The sequence below is a fragment of the Microcaecilia unicolor genome, chromosome 2, assembly GCF_901765095.1.
Source record: "Microcaecilia unicolor chromosome 2, aMicUni1.1, whole genome shotgun sequence".
Taxonomy (NCBI): Eukaryota; Metazoa; Chordata; class Amphibia; order Gymnophiona; family Siphonopidae; genus Microcaecilia; species Microcaecilia unicolor.
The window spans coordinates 345,715,429-345,737,291 of record NC_044032.1 but is presented as its reverse complement, the minus strand read 5'-3'; the positions used below and the strand labels follow the sequence as shown (position 1 = coordinate 345,737,291).

At 44.6% G+C, this 21,863-nt stretch overlaps 1 protein-coding gene across 1 annotated transcript in view; it reads right to left on the bottom strand.

Moving 5' to 3' along the window:
* Nucleotides 1–21,863, bottom strand: part of LOC115462067 (zinc finger protein 271-like) — an 88,293-nt gene that overhangs the window by 8,280 nt on the left and 58,150 nt on the right. Inside the window, exons 5-6 of the mRNA XM_030192111.1 lie at nt 8,629–8,736; nt 2,531–2,638 (exon numbers count right to left, since the gene is read on the bottom strand). Of these exons, the coding sequence (XP_030047971.1) occupies nt 2,531–2,638; nt 8,629–8,736 (216 nt within the window). The remainder of the gene's footprint in view (nt 1–2,530; nt 2,639–8,628; nt 8,737–21,863) is intronic.

Sequence of the window (21,863 nt, the reverse complement as noted above, 5' to 3'; positions counted from 1 at the left end):
TGGTGCTTATAACAGAAGCTTTTACCACACTCAGTATATGCTAACAGTTTTAATCCTGTATGCTTCATTTTGGGAATAGTGAGGAGTATCTTCTGACAGAAGCTTTTACCACACTCAACACATATGAATGGTTTTACTCCTGTTTGTATTCTCTGGTGCTTTGTTACCTGTGATTTATGAATAAAGCTTTTTCTACATTCAGTTTCATTCCTGAACGGAATCTATGCTGCTTTGACAATGATTTCCAGCAACTGAAACTTTTCTTACACTCCATACTTGAAACTGGTCTCTTTCCTGGGTGAAAATTTGCATTTCTTGTGGAGCTTTCTTCCTTTTTGAAGTTGCTGTTATAAACATATTCTATCATCAGTGTTTTTTTGATATTCAGTAATGTTTGCTTTCAAATTTTCTATACTTTTATTTTTTGTTACATTTGTACCCCGCGCTTTTCCCACTCATGGCAGGCTCAATGCGGCTTACATGGGGCAATGGAGGGTTAAGTGACTTGCCCAGAGTCACAAGGAGCTGCCTGTGCCTGAAGTGGGAATCGAACTCAGTTCCTCAGGACTAAAGTCCACCACCCTAACCACTAGGCCACTCCTCCATAGCTGCATTAGCTCTTTCTTCACACTGAAATCTTTCTCATACTTAGAGCATGTAAAATGTGTTTCTTTTATACATGTTTCCTGTTGTTCTTGCAGTTCTACCTTTTGCTGAAGGTTTTTCCACAGTCTGTACATTCAGATGGTCTCTCTTCAGTGTCAATTCCCTCTGGTAATGTCTCTGCTAGGAGGCCAGGTATAGGCTCACTATAGTGACACTCTTCTGGTAGGCTGCACACAGCTAGCATCATAGCTGTGCAACTTGCATAGATCTTTAACATATTTACATGAAACATACGCTGCTTTCTGTCTTGACAGTCCATAGATATAACAGTTTGTATCATTCAAGCATTTTATGACCTTGTAAGGTCCCGCCCAATTAGATTGAAGTATATTCTGACAAACTGGGACTAAAACAAGTACCTGCTAGCCCTCATAATACTCTCTACTTCAGGCCTTACGATCATACCAGGTCTTTTGCTTAGTATGGGCTGCCTGCAAGTTATCTCTGACAAAGCCCACAAGTTCTTCTAAGCTCTGCCGCATGTTAACTACATATTCAATTACAGGAGAGTCAGAGGTGTCAACTTTCCCCTCCCAATGTTATTAGGTCAAGGGGCCCTCTCACCCACTGGCCATAAAGCAACTCAAAAGGGGAGAACCCTCTAGACCCCGAGGTACTTACCTGTATGCAAACATTAGGTTGGGTTAAGTATTTTTTCGTCATGGTCTCCCGATTCCACAAAAGTCTTTAACACATGCTTTAATGTTCTATTAAATCTCTCCACCAAACCATTAGTTTCAGGATGATATGGGGTGGTACGTACGGATTTCACTCCAGAGTGTGCCCACAGTTTCTGGATCAGCTCAGACAAACTGTGTCCCGTGCTCTGAGAGTATTTCTCCTGGATGTCCTACCCGGGAAAATATGTCTAGCAGGGCAGTGGCAATTTTCTCTAATTCTATGGATAAAGCTACTGCTTCAGCATATCTGGTAGCAAAGTCCACCATTGTCAATATATATCTTTTCCTAGTCTGGCTAGGGACAGCTAGAGGCCCCACTGGGGAACACTGGAAGATTTGCTGACAGTCTCTGAGGTTACACAGGGATATTTGGCATAGGGCCCTAGCTGCCCTTAGATCCTGACTGCTGCGGATAAGGACTGCTTCTCTTTGCCAACCAGGGACGATTAGCCATAAAGATGTCAGCCAACTCAGCCGCTTTCTCTAGAGTATGGGGCTGGCGATCTTGAACGTGTTCCCTCACCTCTGGACAATGCTGAAAAACTGCTCCAGGACCATCAGGTATCTTAGCTGGATCACAACTAGTGTGTATAAATTACAAATAGAAAACAATAATAACAGTGAGCAGCTATAATAACCCTCCTCGCCACCACTCTCTACCCTTCCAACCCCAACAATAGCTGATTTCTACTACCGCAAGGAATCCTAATCCACCCTGTTAAAATGTCCAGGGGTACAAAATACAACCTTTTCTGTATGCCCTAGAGGGGAGAAATATGCCCTGTGAAGCACTGTTATGGATTTTTAATCTGTGGATGAATAAGAAGTCATCAACAACCTCAGGATTCAGTCTAGCTCTCCTGTCTTCCACAGTCCTTCCTGCAACAGAAGATGTCTTCTTAGAAGATATGCTGGTAGCTCTGTACATTTCATCCTCAACTCCAATCTCTACAGTGATTCCCTTGACTCACCAAAAACTCTCAACACCCAGATGGATAACTGGGATTCATTCAGGACCTGGTCCCTGAACCTCGCATCTGGTAGCTTAAGAAAAGTGAATTCTAATTACAAAGAAATAAAACTGTAAGTGAAAATCACTAGGAACATTTACCATCTATGTGAAAACTTAGCAATACTCCACAGCTCATAGCAAGGAATTTACTATAAAGGAATTCTTAGCTCACCGCTCTTGGTATCAGTATCCTCCTCTCCTCTCTCCAGCTGGTCACTGACAGGAACCTCTTCCATTTTCAGAATCTCTACTGTGGGCTCAGCAGCGAGACTTTCGCTGCCTGTAAGAAAAATAGAAAAATATCTTCAGGTTTTAAAGGAAAGCTTAAGCCCTAAAAAAAGCAACACTTGGCTACAGGACTAGCTTAAGACATGAGACAGATGAGGCACTGGCTCAGGGGGACAAACTTCAAGGGCATCAAAAGCCTGCCTCACTGGCTCAACTTCCACAGCACTGAAATGGTGTCCATTGGTCTCACAAGTTAGTTTAGGGTGCCACAGCCCCTTGAACCAGCCTTGCTTGGCTGAAACTGAGATGATGGGAATTTTATGATTTCTGAAAATGTAAATATCCCGGTGGAAGGAGATAAGGACCCTGTTTCACCCTGAAAATGAACCATGACATTGAACACAAACAGATTCCTACACTAAGGTACTGAAAAATGCTGTATAATATGCCCTTTGCTACAGAATCCCACCTCTCTTCAATCTGGTGCTTCTAGTGTTTCTTTTTCTGTCTCCCTTCCCCATGCTACTGCCAGTGGGAGAGTTAATCAACCTTCCTCTCTCCTAATATGGAAACTAATGGTCATCCTCATTTCCCCCCCTTCTGCTACTTCCATTAGGGGAGCCTGTCTGTCTCCAAGTTGCTTCCCTTTAGGGGGAAGAGTCATTTTGCTTCCCCCTCTTCTATCCCTCCCTGCCCCCATCCTGCTGACGCCATGTTGAATCATTCTGCTTTACTCTCTCCTCTTCCTGCTTTCTTCTATTCTGGTGCTCTTTCTTCTTGCTGATCCCAGTCAGGGGCCCCCTTTCCTCCAGCCTCTTCTGATAAGACTATCCTGCCTGCATCTCTCCCACTGGCAGCACTGATGGACTCTAAAAGAACAAAAACTACAAGCTGCTGGAGGTAGGGAGGGAGATTTAACATCTTGCAGCAGCTCTGAGAAAGGTAAGAGAAAGTGACAGATACAAGGAAGATTACAAAAACAGATAAAAGATGAGAGACAGCAAGTGTTGGTAGAAGATGAAGAGAAGGGACAGAGGGGAAGATGCACTAAAACAATCGTTAATGCCCGTTCCTTAGTGAATCGGTAAGCAACAGGAATGCATCAAGGGAATGCAAATGAGCTGCTCGTTGTAGCTCACTTGCATTCTCTATTCCATCGGTAAACAGTCGGCCATTCGAGCATGTGCAGAGCAGCTGCTCTGCACATGCTGTAGAAAAAATGGTGAGGAAAAAACCAAGGAGGATACAAAAAAAACTTTATTCGGATTAAAAAGCGAATAATCCGAATAGTGTTTTTTTGGTATTGTCCTTGGATTTTTTCCTCACTGTTTTTTCTACATCTCACAGTCACGTGAGGTATTTTACCTCCTTTTTTTTGCTGATGCTCTGCGCATGCCAAATACGTCCAAAAAGCGCCTAACACCCATGTAAAAAAAAAAAAAGAACAAGTGCGTGTCCCAAGTCCTCGTAAGGGACTTTAAAAAATTGTTTTTAAAAAGTTATGGCACCTTCGCTATGCCTGTGGCCGTCCCTGCGCCTCCCTGTGCCATCCGGGAAAGGAAGACGCCGCGCCGCTCACCCCCTCAACAGCCTGCTGCAGGAAGGCTCCAATGCGGTTCAATCCTAGCAGGAGAATGAAGTTGAGGATGTCCATTCAAAAAGACATCCTTTTTGGACGTCCCCTCCCCCCCCCCCCCCCCCCGGCAATAATAAAAACGGCCTTTTTGGACGTCCTTCACTCAGCCGAGAGACCTGGAAGTCTCTAAGCCAATGACAACGCGTTCTAACAGGTTGGCTCAGAAACTTCCAGGTCTCTTGGCTGAGTGAAGGACGTCCAAAAAGGCCGTTTTTATTAATTGGGGGGGGGGGGGGGGACGTCCAAAAAGGCCGTCTTTTTGGATGGACGTCCTCAACTGCACTCTCCTGCTAGGATCGAACCGCATCGGAGCCTTCCTGCAGCAGGCCGTGGAGGGGGTGAGCGGCGCGGCATCTTCCTTTTGGGCGGCACAGATTTTTATTAAGTGAAGGACGTCCAAAAAGAACGTCTTTGGAGTGGGAGGGGGTTTCAGGTGAAGGACGTCCAAAAAGGACGTCCCTGACGACATTTTTTTCTTCCGATTTGCCCTAACGAGAGGTGTAGACCTCCCATTAGGTTTTTCACGGTAAGGGAATCGGAAAACCGTAGTGCATCTCATTATAATAGCCTTGCAATGGTAGTGCAGCTCATTATAAGAGCCTTTGGATCATCTGCATTCCGTTTTCGTTAGCTGCTACCGTGATCGGAAAATGGCTCGGAGAAGCCTTTAGTGCATGCCATGGTTTACTACTTGCTCGTTAATGGCTCGTTAAGTTTAGTGCATCTGGCCCAGAGAGACATAGGAAAATGCTGGGGGAGAACAAGAGAAAGAGAAGGAATGAATGGCAAAAAAGGCAGAGATGATAATGAAAAGAGAAAAGTAAAAGGGAGATAGAGCAAACATATTGTCCTTATAATAAAGGTTAGAAAAAGGGGCTGTAATTATAACACTGTAATTATAATTATAACACTGTAATTATAACAGCTCACAAACTATCTAGACAAACATTCAATACTCCATGATGCCCAATCAGGATTCCGTTCGAATCACAGCACAGAAACAGTATTAGTCACTCTCATGACCAAATTCAAACAAATAATTGCAACTGGTAACAATATACTCCTCTTACAATTCGACATGTCAAGCGCCTTCGACATGGTTGATCATGGAATCCTACTACACATACTTGAATACTTTGGCATAGGAGGAAATGTCCTGAACTGGTTCAAGGGGTTCTTAACCATGCGCTCGTATCAAGTCACATCAAATACAACCACGTCCAAAGCATGGACACCTGAATGTGGAGTCCCACAAGGATCGCCTCTATCACCAACTATATTCAACCTAATGATGATCCCTTTAGCCAAACTCCTATCAAACCACAACCTCAACCCATACATATACGCCGACGATGTGACAATATATATCCCATTCAAACAAGATACCAAAGAAATCTCCTACGAAATCAATCAAAGTCTACACATCATGAACACATGGGCAGATGCATTCCGCCTGAAACTAAATGCAGAAAAAAACCCAATGCCTGATACTCACCTCCCAATATAACACAAATGAATTCAACGCAATAAACACACCAACCCTAAACCTTCCAGTCTCAGAAACGCTAAAAATCCTTGGAGTCACCATCGACCGCCACTTAACACTCGAAACCCACGCAAACAACACAACCAAGAAGATGTTCTACTGCATGTGGAAATTGAAAAGAATAAGACCATTCTTCCCAAGATACGTCTTCCGCAGCCTAGTGCAATCCCTCGTCCTCAGCCACCTGGACTACTGCAACTCACTATACGCGGGCTGCAAAGAGCAAATACTGAGGAAACTTCAAACAGCCCAAAATACAGCAGCCAGGCTCATCTTCGGAAAACCAAGATATGAAAGGGTACAACCACTACGAGAAAAATTACATTGGCTTCCACTCAAGGAACGCGTTACTTTTAAAGTTTGTACACTAGTCCATAAGATCATCTACGGCGAAGCCCCAGCGTACATGTCTGATCTAATAGACCTACCACCCAGAAACGCTAAAAGATCATCCCGAACACACCTAAACCTCCACTTCCCCACTTGCAAAGGCATGAAATACAAGACGTTACACGCGTCAACCTTTTCCCACAAGAGCACGCAGGCATGGAATACACTACCGCGTAACCTGAGAAGGATTGACGATCAAGCTTCCTTCCGTAAACTACTAAAGACTCACCTGTTTGAACAAACTTACGGAAAGAGCCAACTCACATAGAGTCCACACTCACTATTCATCAATGCATTTTACATCCACTTTGATCCCTCATCCCGCACCCCAATCTATCACGCACCTATCCACGGAACTATGGACACCATATGTCTTTGTCTAACACTACCCTTTAGCTTCCCATTCCCCCCTTCCAATTACTTCTATGTTGATATCCCATTGTCATATTCCAAATCTGATATTTGAATGTCTCTTATACCTTTGCACAATGTAATCCATAACCAAATTGTAACAAATGTATTTCTATTATTCATATCCTATTGTAAGCCACACTGAGCCCGCAAAAAGGTGGGAAAATGTGGGATACAAATGCAATAAATAAATAAATAAATAAATTGTGCCTGGTTTAGAAGAGGCGTCTTTCTTGAAGAAAATGTTTGCATTACCCGGTTGATATTGTTATCTGGATTTTCAAAAGGCGTTTGACAAGGTACCTCATGAAAGGCTACAGAGGAAATTGGAGAGTCATGGGATAGGAGGAAAAGTCCTATTGTGGATTAAAAACCGGTTGAAGGATAGGAAACAGAGAGTGGGGTTAAATGGACAGTATTCACAATGGAGAAGGGTAGTTAGTGGGGTTCCTTAGGGGTCTGTGCTAGGACCGCTGCTTTTTAATATATTTATAAATGATTTAGAGATGGGAGTAACTAGCGAGGTAATTAAATTTGCTGATGACACAAAGTTATTCAAAGTCGTTAACTCGCGACAGAATTGTGAACAATTACAGAAGGACCTTACGAGACTGGGCGGCTAAATGGCAGATGACGTTTAATGTGAGCAAATGCAAGGTGATGCATGTGGGAAAAAAGAACCCGAATTATAGCTACGTCATGCAAGGTTCCACGTTAGAAGTTACGGACCAAGAAAGGGATCTGGGTGTCGTCGTCGATAATACGTTGAAACCTTCTGCTCAGTGTGCTGCTGCGGCTCGGAAAGCGAATAGAATGTTGGGTATTATTAGGAAAGGTATGGAAAACAGGTGTGAGGATGTTATAATGCCGTTATATCGCTCCATGGTGCGACTGCACCTTGAGTATTGTGTTCAATTCTGGTCGCTGCATTTCAAGAAAGATATAGTGGAATTGGAAAAGGTGCAGCGAAGGGCGACTAAAATGATAGCGCGGATGAGACTACTTTCCTATGAAGAAAGACTAAGGAGGCTAGGGCTTTTCAGCTTGGAGAAGAGACGGCTGAGGGGAGACATGATAGAGGTATATAACATAATGAGTGGAGTGGAACAGGTGGATGTGAAGCGTCTGTTCACGCTTTCCAAAAATACTAGGACTAGGGGGCATGCGATGAAACTACAGTTTAAAACAAATCGGAGAAACTTTTTCTTCACCCAACGCGTAATTAAACTCTGGAATTCATTGCCGGAGAACGTGGTCAAGGTGGTTAGCTTGGCAGAGTTTAAAAAGGGGTTAGACTGTTTCCTAAAGGACAAGCCCATAAACCGCTACTAAATGGACATGGGAAAAATCCACAATTCCGAGAATAACATGTATAGAATGTTTGTACGTTTGGGAAGCTTGCCAGGTGCCCTTGGCCTGGATTGGCTGCTGTCGTGGACAGGATGCTGGACTCGATGGACCCTTGGTCTTTTCCCAGTGTGACATTACTTATGTACCGTATTTTTCGGACTATAAGACGCACCGGACCATAAGACGCACCTAGGTTTTAGAGGAGGGAAATAGGAAAAAAAATTTTTTCCTTTTTCCCTCCTCTAAAACCTAGGTGCTCCGGTGCGTCTTGTCCGAGTTTTGGATCGCCCTCCCTTACTTACGTGACGCGATGTTCCCTGGTGGTCTAGTGACGTCGGGGCAGGAAAGAGCCCCCTCTTTCCTGCCCAGCGCGCTGCTCTCCTTGCTCCTGACTGCTTCCTGATGGTCTCGGCGGCCATTTTGAATCTCGCCGAGACCGTCAGGAAGCAGTCAGGAGCACGGAGAGCAGTGCGCTGGGCAGGAAAGAGGGGGCTCTTTCCTGCCCCGACGTCACTAGACCACCAGGGAACATCGCGTCACGTAAGTAGGGGAGGGCGATCCAAAACTCGCTACCTTCGGACTATAAGATGCACCCCCCATTTTCCTCCCAAATTTTTGGGGAAAAAAGTGCGTCTTATAGTCCGAAAAATACGGTACTTATTTCTCACTTTAATCCAAACTACATTACCTGCTTCATCCAGTTCCTCACATGTGCCTGTGGTGGTCAGATTTCCTCTTTCCTCAGATTCCTGAGGCTCAGTCTTGAATCTTTCTTGCTCAAATCGGATTACAATGCCAGGCTTGACATTATGGGAACCTGTTACAGGAAAAAGATAGTACAATATGTTTACAAAATTTACCCCAGCTTACACGCTAAGTGCTTAGAATTATGCTGTTTTCCCGGGTTCTGCCACCAATACAGACCCAAAAAGAGAGGGTGCTGTGCTACTGTCATCAGAAATCTATTCTAGCAATATTCTGACTATTTTATGTTTCAACAATTTTTTATTGATGAGGTCACATGGTATACAATTCCATCTCAGTCAATATAAATCGTATAACTTTTCTCCCCTATCCCTTCCTTCTTGTCTTCTCCTATATTTATAATGTGTACATGTATAATTACTGTGCAGTTGCATAACTACTACTACTACTACTATTTAGCATTTCTATAGCGCTACAAGGCATACGCAGCGCTGCACAAACATAGAAGAAAGACAGTCCCTGCTCAAAGAGCTTACAAATAATTACTGTGCAGTTGCATAACTATTAACAATAAACTTTTATATGAAACTCCAATATTTATAACTCGTGTTTTTAACGATGTCACGTGATGCACTGAGAGCGCCAGCAGCATAGCAGCTGAGCTCCGGGATCCCTGCTCCTTGTTTTGCCTGAAAACAGCAACTAAATAAAATTCCGGCAGCCTCTGACCTGGTGAGTCGAAGCGGGAAGGTGTATGGACCAGTTCTTAGTCTCCATGCCAGCGGGATCCACAAAAAGAAGTGTTCGGACCGAGAAAGCAAAATCACCGCCTGTGCTTGCGGTATCCAAGATGGCGGACGGGGAGCCGGGAACGCATGCCGAGTTTTCGGAGCGGCAGCTCGCACAGATTTCAAAAGTGATCGAGCTAGCCTTAGAGCCCCGATTCGAATCCCTGGCAACCCAGTTGAACAAAATGGATGCCAACATCGCGGAAATCTCGAAGTGCACGCAAGACCTAGAGCAACGAATGTCCAACATGGAAGACACGTGGGCCACAAACGCACCAAAGATAGAAGAGCTGGAAGCAAAGATCAATGTGCAGGCTGAGAAACTGGAGGACTTAGAAAATAGGGCCCGCCGCTCCAATTTGAGGCTGGTAGGCATACCTGAGTCTGTGTCTGACAAAATGCTGGGGCCCATGCTGGAAAATTGGCTTCAAAAGGAGTTTGCACTCTCAGACAGCAGAGGGGGCCTCTGTATCGAAAGGGCACACAGGCTCGGGAGATTCCAAGAAGGCAAGAAGCCACGAGTTGTGATAATTAAAATACACAACTTCATACACAAAGAGGAGATCATGCATGGATACAAATTAAAAAGAGACATCCTGAAATTTGAGGGAAATGCAATCCTGATTTTCCCAGATTATTCAGCAGGGATACAGGAGAAAAGAAGGAGATTCCACCCTATATGTTCAACACTACCAGAAAAGAAGATTCGTTTTGCTCTGTCCTATCCAGCAGTTTTAAAAATACAAATGCATGGGAAATGGACTGTCTTCTCATCAGAAAAACTGGCAATGGACTTCCTGAACAAAGAATTAAGTGACCAGACACCACCCACATGAGGGAAGACAAGATGAGCTGAGAAGGCTGGATCACTTCTGAGAAAAAGTGCGGACTGTTGGACATTGAGAAGTAGAGAGTGAGTGCTGAATGACTGATTTTGTGGGTAAGATATGGATTAGATTGCTGTAAATAGGATTTGACTGGGAGAGGAGGGGGGATCCCAGCACACGAGTGACCCAGGTGACGCTTTATGGCGGCACACATAGTTGGCATTAGAGGAGGGGAGGGAGGGGATGGGGGAAAGTTCAAGCAATATAGTAGGGGTGTCCTGGTGGTGGGTAGGACCATTGAGATCATGGGAGATGACCAGAAAGGAAGCGTGGGTCGCTGTCTCCTGGGAGTGGGGCTGGGCTCCTGGGGGAACCGATCAGAATGGATTCTATACAAATATGCAATAGAGAATGGTGATGCCACATGCTAACCAGTTAATCAGAATTGTTTCCTGGAATGTCTCTGGCATCACATCCCCCATCAAAAGGTCTAAAATATTGGCCCAGCTTAAACATCACAAAGCAGACATTGCATGCATCCAAGAAACTAAGCTAACTGATATTGAACATCAGGAGGGAAAAGAAGCGGGGTAGCGGTCCTCATCAGGAAAGGGCTCCCATGCCACACAGAATTGATTCACTCAGATAAAAAGGGAAGGGTATTATTACTGAAAATAACTCGTGTTTTACTCAGTGTATTATCCCAACAATATTTACTGGTGGGTCCTCTTAATGTGCTCCTTCAAAGGATTGTTTATTCTGACTATTTTAATACGGAGGTGGCAACTCCTTTCCTCGAGTGCTACAAACAGTTCTGTTGTGGATACTGCTACTGCATAAACATGATGGAAATTTCTGTTATCAAGAGGGTTTTTTTTTCCTTTTTGAAACACAGACTCTACTTCATTTAGTTGCTACATATCAGAAATCAGAATCCTCCTGAAGCCACCAAGTGGAAATCTGCTAAATCATTATCCCCCTGATATTCAGCTAGCATTTTTTAAAAACTCTGACTATAGCTGTCTAGATTAGCCCTGGATATTTAGTGCCGGGCCATGTGCAAGCTGCGGGGAGAGGTCACAGCAGCCACTCTGAAGTGGAGCTGTAAGGAGCAGGAGTGAGGGGGCTGTACTCCTACCCCAACAATCCCACCACCAGACCACCAGAGAGACAGATAGGCTCAGGGGGCCTACCCAGACATTGGGGGGCTGTCGGGAGGGGAGCTGCTTCGAATATTGCTGCCTGGCGGAAAGGGAATAGGAAAAAGGGAGGCTGTTCGAGAGGCCAGGAAAGGGAACAGGAGGATTTTTAAAGAGTAAAAATAGCTATGCAGGTGCTGGCCTGATATTCAGTGTTGGCACCTGCATAGCTAAGTGGCCTAATTTAGTCCCTGCTGCACACAAGCGGTAAAATGCCAATGGCTTATGAAGCTGCAGCACAAACATGATAGTTTGCACACAAAAAAAGAGCACATCCAAATCCAATGTATAAAATGAGGCCTTTATTTAAAAAGACATGTTACACATTTCGCTCATGTATGGGCTGTATCAGGGATTACAATACTAAAAATGACCACATAAAAAAAGAAATTTAAAATACAAAGATATCCATGTTGAACAGTTCCTACATCTAACATATTCTACCTAATAAATTTAAAATTGTCTGGGCAATTTATTTTTTGAAGCATGTTGGTCCCAGTTTCTCTTTTCTGCTTTCCTGTCTTCTGCTCTTTTTCCAGTAGGTGCTGTCTATCTGTCCTATCTTCTTTTCCCTCAATACATCTATCTCTGACATACTTCCTCTCTCTCTTTTCTGTCTGCCTACTCAGATTTCACCCTCTCACTCTTCAGTCCTCCAGCTATATTTCACTTACCAATCAACTTTCCATCTCCTTCTTTCACCCCCCCCCCCCCCAGCTCCCCTGTCTCACTCCTTTCCTAGCCTCCTATTCTCAGTCTGCAATACTATACCTCTACCCTCTGTACTCACTATGGGGAAAGTCCACTGCTTGTCCCTGGGATCAGCAGCATGAATATTGCTACTATTTGGGATTCTGTCAGGTACTTGTGACCTTAACTGGCCACTGTTGGAAGCAGGATACTGGGCTAGATGGACCATTGGTCTGACTCAGTATGGCTATTCTTGTGTTCCCTAGCTCACCCTATGATCCAGCAACTCCATTTTCTCTCTCTCCCATTCCCCCTTACGGTCCAGCAGCTCCTTACCACCTCTCTCCCCCAACCACACACACACAAAAAAGTGCAGCTTTAATGTTCAATAAAGGCTGTAGCTTGGAGGAGTGACAACAGAAAACCCAAGCTAGAAGCAGGATACTCAGCAATACAATCCTGAAGCTTACTGCAGTTTACCACTTACACAATCCAGGAAGGGACGTGGTATCAGGGTTTGTGTAGCCGCATCTCCTGTGGGACCAGTGTCCCTCCCTCTCTTTCCTCCATTCCCCATAATCCAGGATCACTCTGTTACTCGCTCTCTCTCCCTCCCCACCTCCACAGCCTGGCAACTCATCCTTTTCCCTATGCCCCTCCCCACAGTCTGGTATCTCACCCATCACTCCTGTCTCCGTACCCCTCACAGGTGCAACATCTGTTTTAAATGTACTAATTAGTAGCTTCATTGCATGCCCCCCCCTTGTCCTAGCACACTTTCCAAAAATACTAGGGCTAGGGGCAAGCAATGAAGCTATTAAGTAGTAAATTTAAAACAAATCAGAGAAAATATTTCTTCACTCAACGTGCAATTAAACGCTGGAATTTGTTGCCAGAGAATGTGGTAAAAGCAGTTAGCTTAACAGGTCTTGAACAAGGAGTGATAATATTCTAGAAGAAAAGTCCATAAGCTATTATTAAGACGGACTTGGGAAAATCCATTGCTTATTTCTAGGATAAGCAGCATACAATCTGTTTTACTGTGCTGGGATCTTGCCAGGTACTTGGTCAGTGTTGGAAACAGGATACTGGGCTTGATGGATCTTTGGTCTGGCCCAGTATGGCAACACTTATATTCTCTTCCCTTACAGTTCCAGCACCTCCCCTGTTATGGTTTCAGTGCTAGCACCTCAGTCCCCCTCATGAGGCAGCACCTCTCTCCCATCTTTCCTTAGCCCCACCAGAAGTTCACCATCTCTTCATCTTCCCCTGGGATTCGACCATCTTACTTCTTCTACCCTCAATTCCTCCCCCACTTTTGCCCTGAACCTCCACCCTGTGACTCCGGCACCTCACCCTCTTCTGACCTCAACTCCTCCCTCCCCCCCATGTGAATCCACCACCCCTCCTTCACCAGCCCCCTCCTCTGGCGGTGAAACCTCACTTCTTCATTGACAGTAGGATTCATAACGCACTGTGTGGACCGATCTGGAGCCATTCCTCTGCAGCTGTCCTGCCCTCTCATAAACAGGAAGTTGCATCAGAGGACAGGACAGCTACAGAGGAAAGGATCCGGGTCAACCCAGTCAGTTCATTTTGACTACCACTGCCGGTGAAGAAGGTAAGGTTTGATCGCCGGAGGAGGAGGCTGGCGAAGCAGGGGAGCTAGAGTTGCGGAGGAGTGGGGGGGGGGGGGGGGAGGAAATGTGAAAGAAAAAGTGGAGGAGTGGCCTAGTGGTTAGAGTGGTGGACTTTGGTCCTGAGGAACTGGGTATGATTCCCACTGCAGGCACAGGCAGCTCCTTGTGACTCTGGGCAAGTCACTTAACGCTCCATTGCCCCACATACAAATAAGTACCTGTATATAATATGTAAGCCGCATTGAACCTGCTATGAGTGGGAAAGTGCGGGGTACAAATGTAAGAAAAAAAAAAACACTGCTGTGGGTGATGGTCCCATGACATACCTCCTGGGTGCTAGCGACACACCGGTGGAGAAACACTGCCTTAGAGGGAACACTGCTACTAAGTAGTTTTGAGTTTTGTTTTTTTAACTGCTTTTAAGAGATGGTTTGTCATTATGACTTTTGTTGTTAAGTTACATACCTATCAGGGAAAGGTTTCTAGTAAATAAGATGCTCAGCTTCACAATATCATCATCTATTTTGTAGGCACTAGGGGCTCCCGCACTAATCTGACACTAATCACTTGGCATGCGGCAATGCTCACACACTAACCAATTAGCAAAAGGAACCCCCTACTCTCCGCCCATAAACATGCCCCTGCCCTAAAAAAATAAAACCTATTTTATAGCAAGGGAATACTTTTCATGTTTTTTTTAGCTCAATAGTTTTTAATGATGAACTTTTATAGTAGAATGACTTACAAACCTGTTGGTTTTAAATTGATTGTCTTGGCTTATATTTAAATGTCCTGGGTGGTAATTCTTGATGCATAGTAGCACCATTTTCAAGGAAAGTTTTAAACAATGAAGGTGCTAAGCAACTCTTTTAACATCAGTATGGTTTAAATGTATAACTCTGAGTAATTTTGTTAACTATTGGTTATGATTTATTAATTACTTAATTTGTTTTGATATGAGAGGTTGTAAAACCTTTGGTTAAAGCCTTGACATAATGATTTTTCTGTTGGTCTTTTATAGTTGTTCTGAGCACTAATGCATTTAGGGGCACTTTTACTAAGCTGGGCTAAAACATGGTCCACAATAAGACCACTTTTTAGCACAGCGGTAAATGGCTGCATTTTTCTTTTTTTCCTTAATGGCCACCTGCTAATTTCCCCATTAGTGAATGGTAGCCCTTACTGTCATCTGTTTTGTAGGCGCTCACAGCTGCCGCTCTAATCTGGCGCTAATCAGCTGGCAAGCAACAATGCCCCCATGCTAACCAATTAGCACAAGGAACGCCTACTCTCCGACCATAAACATGCCCCTGCCCTACAAAATAAAACCTATTTTATAGTATGGGATTGGTGAATTGCCTCCCGAGCTTAATTGGCACGGCTCAGGTAGGCTTTGTTCCCAAACGTCATTCTGTTACCCACATCCGGAAGACTCTTTTATCTATGGCTCAGTGCAGGTATCAGGAGGAACATTAATTCTGGTCAGTCTAAATGCGGCCAAGGCATTTGACCAAGTAAGATGGGGATTCCTCTTTCAGGTCCTTGACTGGGTAGGCCTGCTGACAGGCTTTATAGCAGCGATAAAAGCTTTATATGGGGGCATTGTGGCTCAGCTTGCTATTAATGGGGGACTCTCGCGAAGTTTTAAGATTGATAGGGGGACCAGGCAGGGATGTCCCCTCTCGCCGATGTTGTTTGACATCATGCTGGAGCCATTACTTAGACTGTTAAATCAAAGCGCTGGGATCAAGGGAGTACAACTGGGGGAGCTGCAGATGAAGGTTCTCGCTTACGCAGATCACCTCCTGATGATATTAACAGATCCTCAGAACTCACTTGATGCGGCTCTAGACATGGTGTGTGAGTTGGGGTCCCTGTCTACTACTACTAATCATTTCTATAGCGCTACTAGACATACGCAGCGCTGTACACTTGAACATGAAGAGACAGTCCCTGCTCGACAGAGCTTACAATCTAATTAGAACAGACAAACAAGAGATAAGGGAATATTAAGGTAAGGATGATAAAATAAGGGTTCTGAACAAGTGAATAAGGGTTAGGAGTTAAAAGCAGCATCAAAAAGGTGGGCTGTCTGACTTTACACTTAACCTCCACAAATCATGTGCGATGGCGGTTGATGAGGAGATACCAACTAGGTGGAGGGGACAGTTCCCGCTTCGATGGGTGGACACCAAGATGAAGTATTTGGGGGTTTACCGCACAAAGGATATGGCCTCCTTATATAAGACTAATATCACCCCATTATTAGACTTGACTAAAAGCAAGCTTACTATGTGGGGGGGGGGGGGGGGGCCTTCCACTGACGGTCTGGGGACGGATAGCGCTGTTCAACATGGTAGTAGCTCCAAAATGGTTATACGTGTTCCAGCAGCTTCCTCTCTTTCTTAAGCCAAGAGAGGAAAAGATATTATCGAAAATATTACAGGTTTTCCTTTGGCAGGGAAAGAAACCGAGGTTACCTTTAGAGACTGTTGCCGCGCCTAGAGATGGGACTAAACATCAAGTCACTAACAATAGCGTGTACAATGCGCCATATTAATGATTGGTACAGAGGGACCTCGGACTTTTCCATAATCCCGACAGAAACGTCCTTTTTTCCGGGAGTCCACTTTAGCCATATCTTGCACACTTGCGGGAGGTTACCCCCGCAGGCCCTTTCGCGTCACCCATTATTGTACTCCCTGAGGGTGGCCTGGCGCTGGATGTGCAGAAAACACCACTTCTCAGCAGCAGTTTCCCCCTCGCTATCGATTTGCAATAACCCGGCCTTCCCGCCAGGTCAGGGGGGCGGGGTGTTTCACCAATGGGCTAAGAGGGGTATGGTATATTTAGCTCATGTAGTCACGGATGAGGGACACATACGCACCTATTCTGATCTGCAGGCCATATATGGTATCCCCTCAGGACACTACTTTGAGTACTACCAACTGAAACATTACATAACTTCACTGACGTGGACTGACCTGACAGAGGATGTAGTGGAAGTCTTATCTGAGGCCTTCTCTATGGGTGCTCAACAGTCTATTCCGCTGAGGTTCCACCATCAGCAGTTAAAAAATTTGGCCTCAGAGGTAGATTATGGGCGTCTGGCTCTTCTCTGGTCGCGGGAACTTGAATGCGAGGTCACGATGGACATGTGCAGATCGTACTTGAAATCCCTATACTCACAGAGGCTATCGATACCACAGAGGGAGAGGCTGTATAAGTGGCTGTTGAGGCTACACGTATCTCCATATCGAGCATCACTGGCAAAATACACAGCTGTAGGAAATTGTCCTAAATGCGGAGGGAAGAGAGCCACATTGGGGCACATGTTTTGGCAGTGTTCATTCACTCAACGTTTTTGGGGGGGATATACTGAATAGTGTTGAGCGAATGTGGAACTGTACCGTAATAAGAGATCCCCTGATTTTGTTCCATAGTTATAAATTTACATCTGAACCCCCAAAGGGTTTTAAGGACTTAAGATAGCTACGCTTTTTGGGCTTACTTCTATCTTGCAGGCCTGGCTGACCTCCATGGGACCTTCAGTCCAAGCCTAGAGGTCGCAGTTAATCCACCAGATGCGACTAGATAGGTGTGGCATTGTCGATTTTGAGAGTGTCCCGGGTCGCAAATTCAGTGCCATGTGGGAACCGGTATGGGCGACCCTTCCCCAGCTGGTAGACGTTACCTGTTGAATTTTTAGAGGGGGGGGAGGGGATGGGAGAGGGGGGAACTGGCTGGAAAAAAGGTGTCCTGTATGTTTGCATTACTCTTCTTGGATACCTAGTGTCAGAGGGAATTGTGTTAACCATCTTATATACCCGTTTCTGTAGTCCTGTATTCATACCACTCACAATGGAACCATAACATTCAAGGGAGGGAGGGAGGGAGGGGGGGGGGTTAGGGAGGAAGGGAGGAACAGGTAAAAAAAAAAGGTGGATGACAGACCTTCTTATTTATTTCAATTTTGTATATATTGATGTCTGCACTTTGTTTGTATCAGAGGCTGAATGTACTTATATTTGCTTGTCATCAATAAAACGTTGAAACATAGTGTTAATATATGGCCTAGCTTTAAGGCTACCACTGGAATAGTGATGGCCAAAGCTATGCAGCCAAGAACAACTGGGAAAAAATACTGACTAGGCCAAAGAACAAGCAAGTGAATTAATATTTGAGAATCTGCAAAGAGCAGGTCTGAATAATGACTTCTGACACAAATTGGTACAATTTTTAAATCAAATATAGCATCTGTAATGAAAGATCAGATGAATAAAATGGAGCTTATTAGTTTTGGTATACAATGATACAGAGGTAATACAGAGTTCATGAGAAAGATATGAAAAGTATTGCAGCCGGAAGATGTGAAACTGTTATCTCAACGCTTCCCAAAACATGTTGATAATTAGCAGTAGCTGAGAACGGAAGGAGTTGGGTACATCAGATAGCAGATCGCATGGGAAAGTATGATCTCAGAAAGTGAGAAATATTAGGAGCTAGGTATCTCACCATTCACTTCTATGGAGAAGATAGAGTATAAAAGAGGGGAGATTTTGGCTTAGTTTGAGAGTCTTCTCCAAAGCCTCTGTCAGACGGCGAAGCCCTGTGCGGCTGAAACCAGAATCTGATGTCTGTATTTGTATCAACTTGAAGACCTGTGTTTGGGTAAGAAATAAAATGTATCTATCTATCTAAACCTATCTCTGTCTTTATTTTTATTGATTCTATCTTCTCTTTACCTTACATTTAGCCTACCAGGTAGATCATATACAAGTGACACTCAGTCTTTGCAGAAACTTAGACAGATGTTTAATAAGATTTATGTGGGAACATAAATGGCCCAGAGTATATCTAGATCCAGAAAACAAACAGAAAGCAGTAATTATGGGAATTAGTTTTCAATTACGGCTCCTAATGCCACCCCAGAATAGACCTTGTGATTGGGTGACAATGGAGGTCAAAGAAACTATACAGAATCTGTTATATGAAATAAGTACCTTTAGTCCCCCGTATGACAGAGTCAGAAAGAGGTCTATAAGAAGAGGTAATTAAAAACAGTGGTGACCCCGACGTGATTCGAACACGCAGCCTCCTCCCACAGTTCCTGTTCTTCCACTTCCCTACGTGGATCTTCGCATCCGCCTCATCAGAATCCGCAATCTGGCAGACGATCTCCTCCAAGTCCGCAACCTAGCAGGACAGTTGACCCCGGAAGAACGAGAGTCCATTGTGTTTTCAACAGTAAACATTTTGCACAGCAACACCTGTGAGCTGCTCGACATGCTACATCGGTACTTCCCGAATCAAGCCAGATAAATGCCACAGCAAGTTCCGCCGCTGTGCACTTCAGAAGTATTTATCCCCTTACAGACTGTTTCTCTACATAAGTGTGACTCTGAACAGGTATCTGATACAAATTCCCATTGGTCCAAAGACTTGGATGACAATTATCTGGAAGCCGACACCATTTCTGACGACAAGGCCGGAACCAGCGCTCTTCCAAGTGTTGCCTCTGCTGTAACGGTGTTACATCAGTACACCCTCTTCTTCTGCTTCCCATCTGCCAGACTGTTTGCTGTTGGACTCGTGTGCATGATCATACTGTGTATAGGTTTGATTTTGTTTCTCACTACCTTGTTTCCCTATACTGCTGACAGCAACCTCTTTGATCTTGGGATCACACTTACAGCCTTTCCCACTGGCAACGTTACCTTGCCAGCCGGAAACGCTACGGTACTTGCAACTACTTCAGTACTTGCGACTACCCCAGCAATACTTGCAACTACTTCTGTATTTGCATCCACTCCTGCTCTACCACCTACTACAGCATCTTACACAAAACTCCAACAGTACACCACAATCACGCGCCCGTTTGGATATAGCCCCCCCCAGACGATCTCAAAGATCAGCCCCGCTGCCACCAGTCATCCCACCCCCTGGGCAGACACATCTGCCACGACAGACTTTTCAACTGGCAATCCTCCAGATCCTATTGAAACCTCTGCAACTACTCCTTTCCTCACTGATCCTCCTGTTTTGTATTCTACAACTGTTCCCAATCCTATCAGTAGCTCGGTCCATATTGTCCCCAATCGTACAACTACTTTTGAGGATAATATTGCCTTGCTTGAATTACGACCCACCCCTCCTCCTTCTTCTTTGGTTCCTGCTAGTGACGCTCCTCCTCCCACACATACTACTTTAGCCACGTCAAACATCACCGTCCCAGCCACTCGTCCTCCCAGATAGCTCCACACGCCTAAGTGACCATCAATATATGTCCCAGAATTTACCAGACACTCCGCCTTCTCCACCTGATTCTCCCCCACCGTCGCCTTTAAATTTAGGTGCACACTTGATCCCTGAACCCCCAGAATATCTAAGACAATTAATTCATCCTCATTGGGACCCTGCTCCAGAAGACGACACAAATTGGGACCCCTTCACCCGATACCACACACTGTGTGAACCTTTGTTTGACAGTTGGACATTAGGTCCTAGCCGTACGGTTACACACACTCAGTTACTGTTTGGAGGAATCTTAGGCTTACAAATTGAACAAACAGACAACCTCCTAATCAGGCCACAAACTGGTGACATTGTAGATTTTTGGGTAATTACATACGCTGTACTGGGCACTGACTGGATTCCCTTCCTGTTTATCAGAGAGGTTGGATCGAGACCTTTGGAAGTATATGGTATTTTCCAAATCACCAGATCCTACTGAAATAGGGGCTATTAGAATTTACCCCCCATACCCAAATACCTGTTGCTAAAACCCTTGGGATAAATTTGTCGCTCTCCTTAATCAGTAGCCGTTACTTACCTTTCGTACAATTGTGATACAGTGCCTCATTATGAAAACTACCAACATGAAGTGCTTAGCCCTCCTGTTGTGTGTGCTCACCACACCCATGATACATGGAACACAGTACCTAGCAAATTTTCAAGAACAATTTACAACCACTTATGAAATAACATTACCCACTACCAAGGACACAACCACTATCACCCTTGATGTGTGTGCTTACACAATGTGTGGGGAACATCCTGTGCAGCAATATTTGTCAGCTTTTGAAGTATACCTGTGTCCCTTCCCCAATTGTGGAAGTTGGGCACAAGTATGGTGGTATACAGGTTCATGGGTTCCCTACTCAGGTACTGAGATTCCAGATCTAAAAAGGAGCATTTCCATCATGAAATTGCGAGTCACTGGCCTCTGCCAAATGACCAAATGTAATCCAGTGGCTATCACTTTTAGAGGAGTAACGGATGTTACATACAGAACTTATTCCATAGGAATTGATGCCCCAGGTAGAGACCCCATTGGAAAATTCAAGATTGTTCCACCCCCAGCCCAACCTACAGCGACCAATCCCTTAGTGCCGACAAAGATCCCAGAAATAAAAATTCCCTACCAGATTGTACCAATTAATGATTCTAAAGATTTGGTGGCGCTAGAAACAGGATTTGGAGAGACAAACCTATGGCTCGATTGGGCACATTATACAACAAAGAGTCTGAATATCTCTAATTGTTATTTTTGTTCCCATGCAAGAGCAGAACCAACAGTTGTTCCTTTCCCCTTAGATCTCCAAAATGATCCAGATGGATTTTGGTGTATGTTGCAGTTATTGCAGGTTAAAGAGGACATAAATCAGTCTTGTCAACATCTTGACGAGCACCACCCCTACTTACCCCCTCAGATGAGGGTCCCACCTGCATTCAGGATTCCAAATCCTGCTACCAAATATCATACATGTCTGGAACGATATGGGGTGAAAAAGACACGGTTTTTAGGAAACTTAACCAATTGTAACACAACCTTAGGAAATGGGACTCTGAAAAATCTGAACCTAACACGGTTCTCACAAGCTAGAGCAGACATATGGTGGTACTGTGGAACCCGCACTATCCGCCATACACTTCCTAACAATTGGACAGGCAGATGTGCCCTAGTCAAATTGGTCATTCCAATCATTATAGCATCCTTGCCTCCTCCTCATAGCAGCTCTTCCTCACGAGTGAAGAGAAATGCAATGCCTGGATCTTTTGATGATCGGGTCTATATAGATGCTATTGGAGTTCC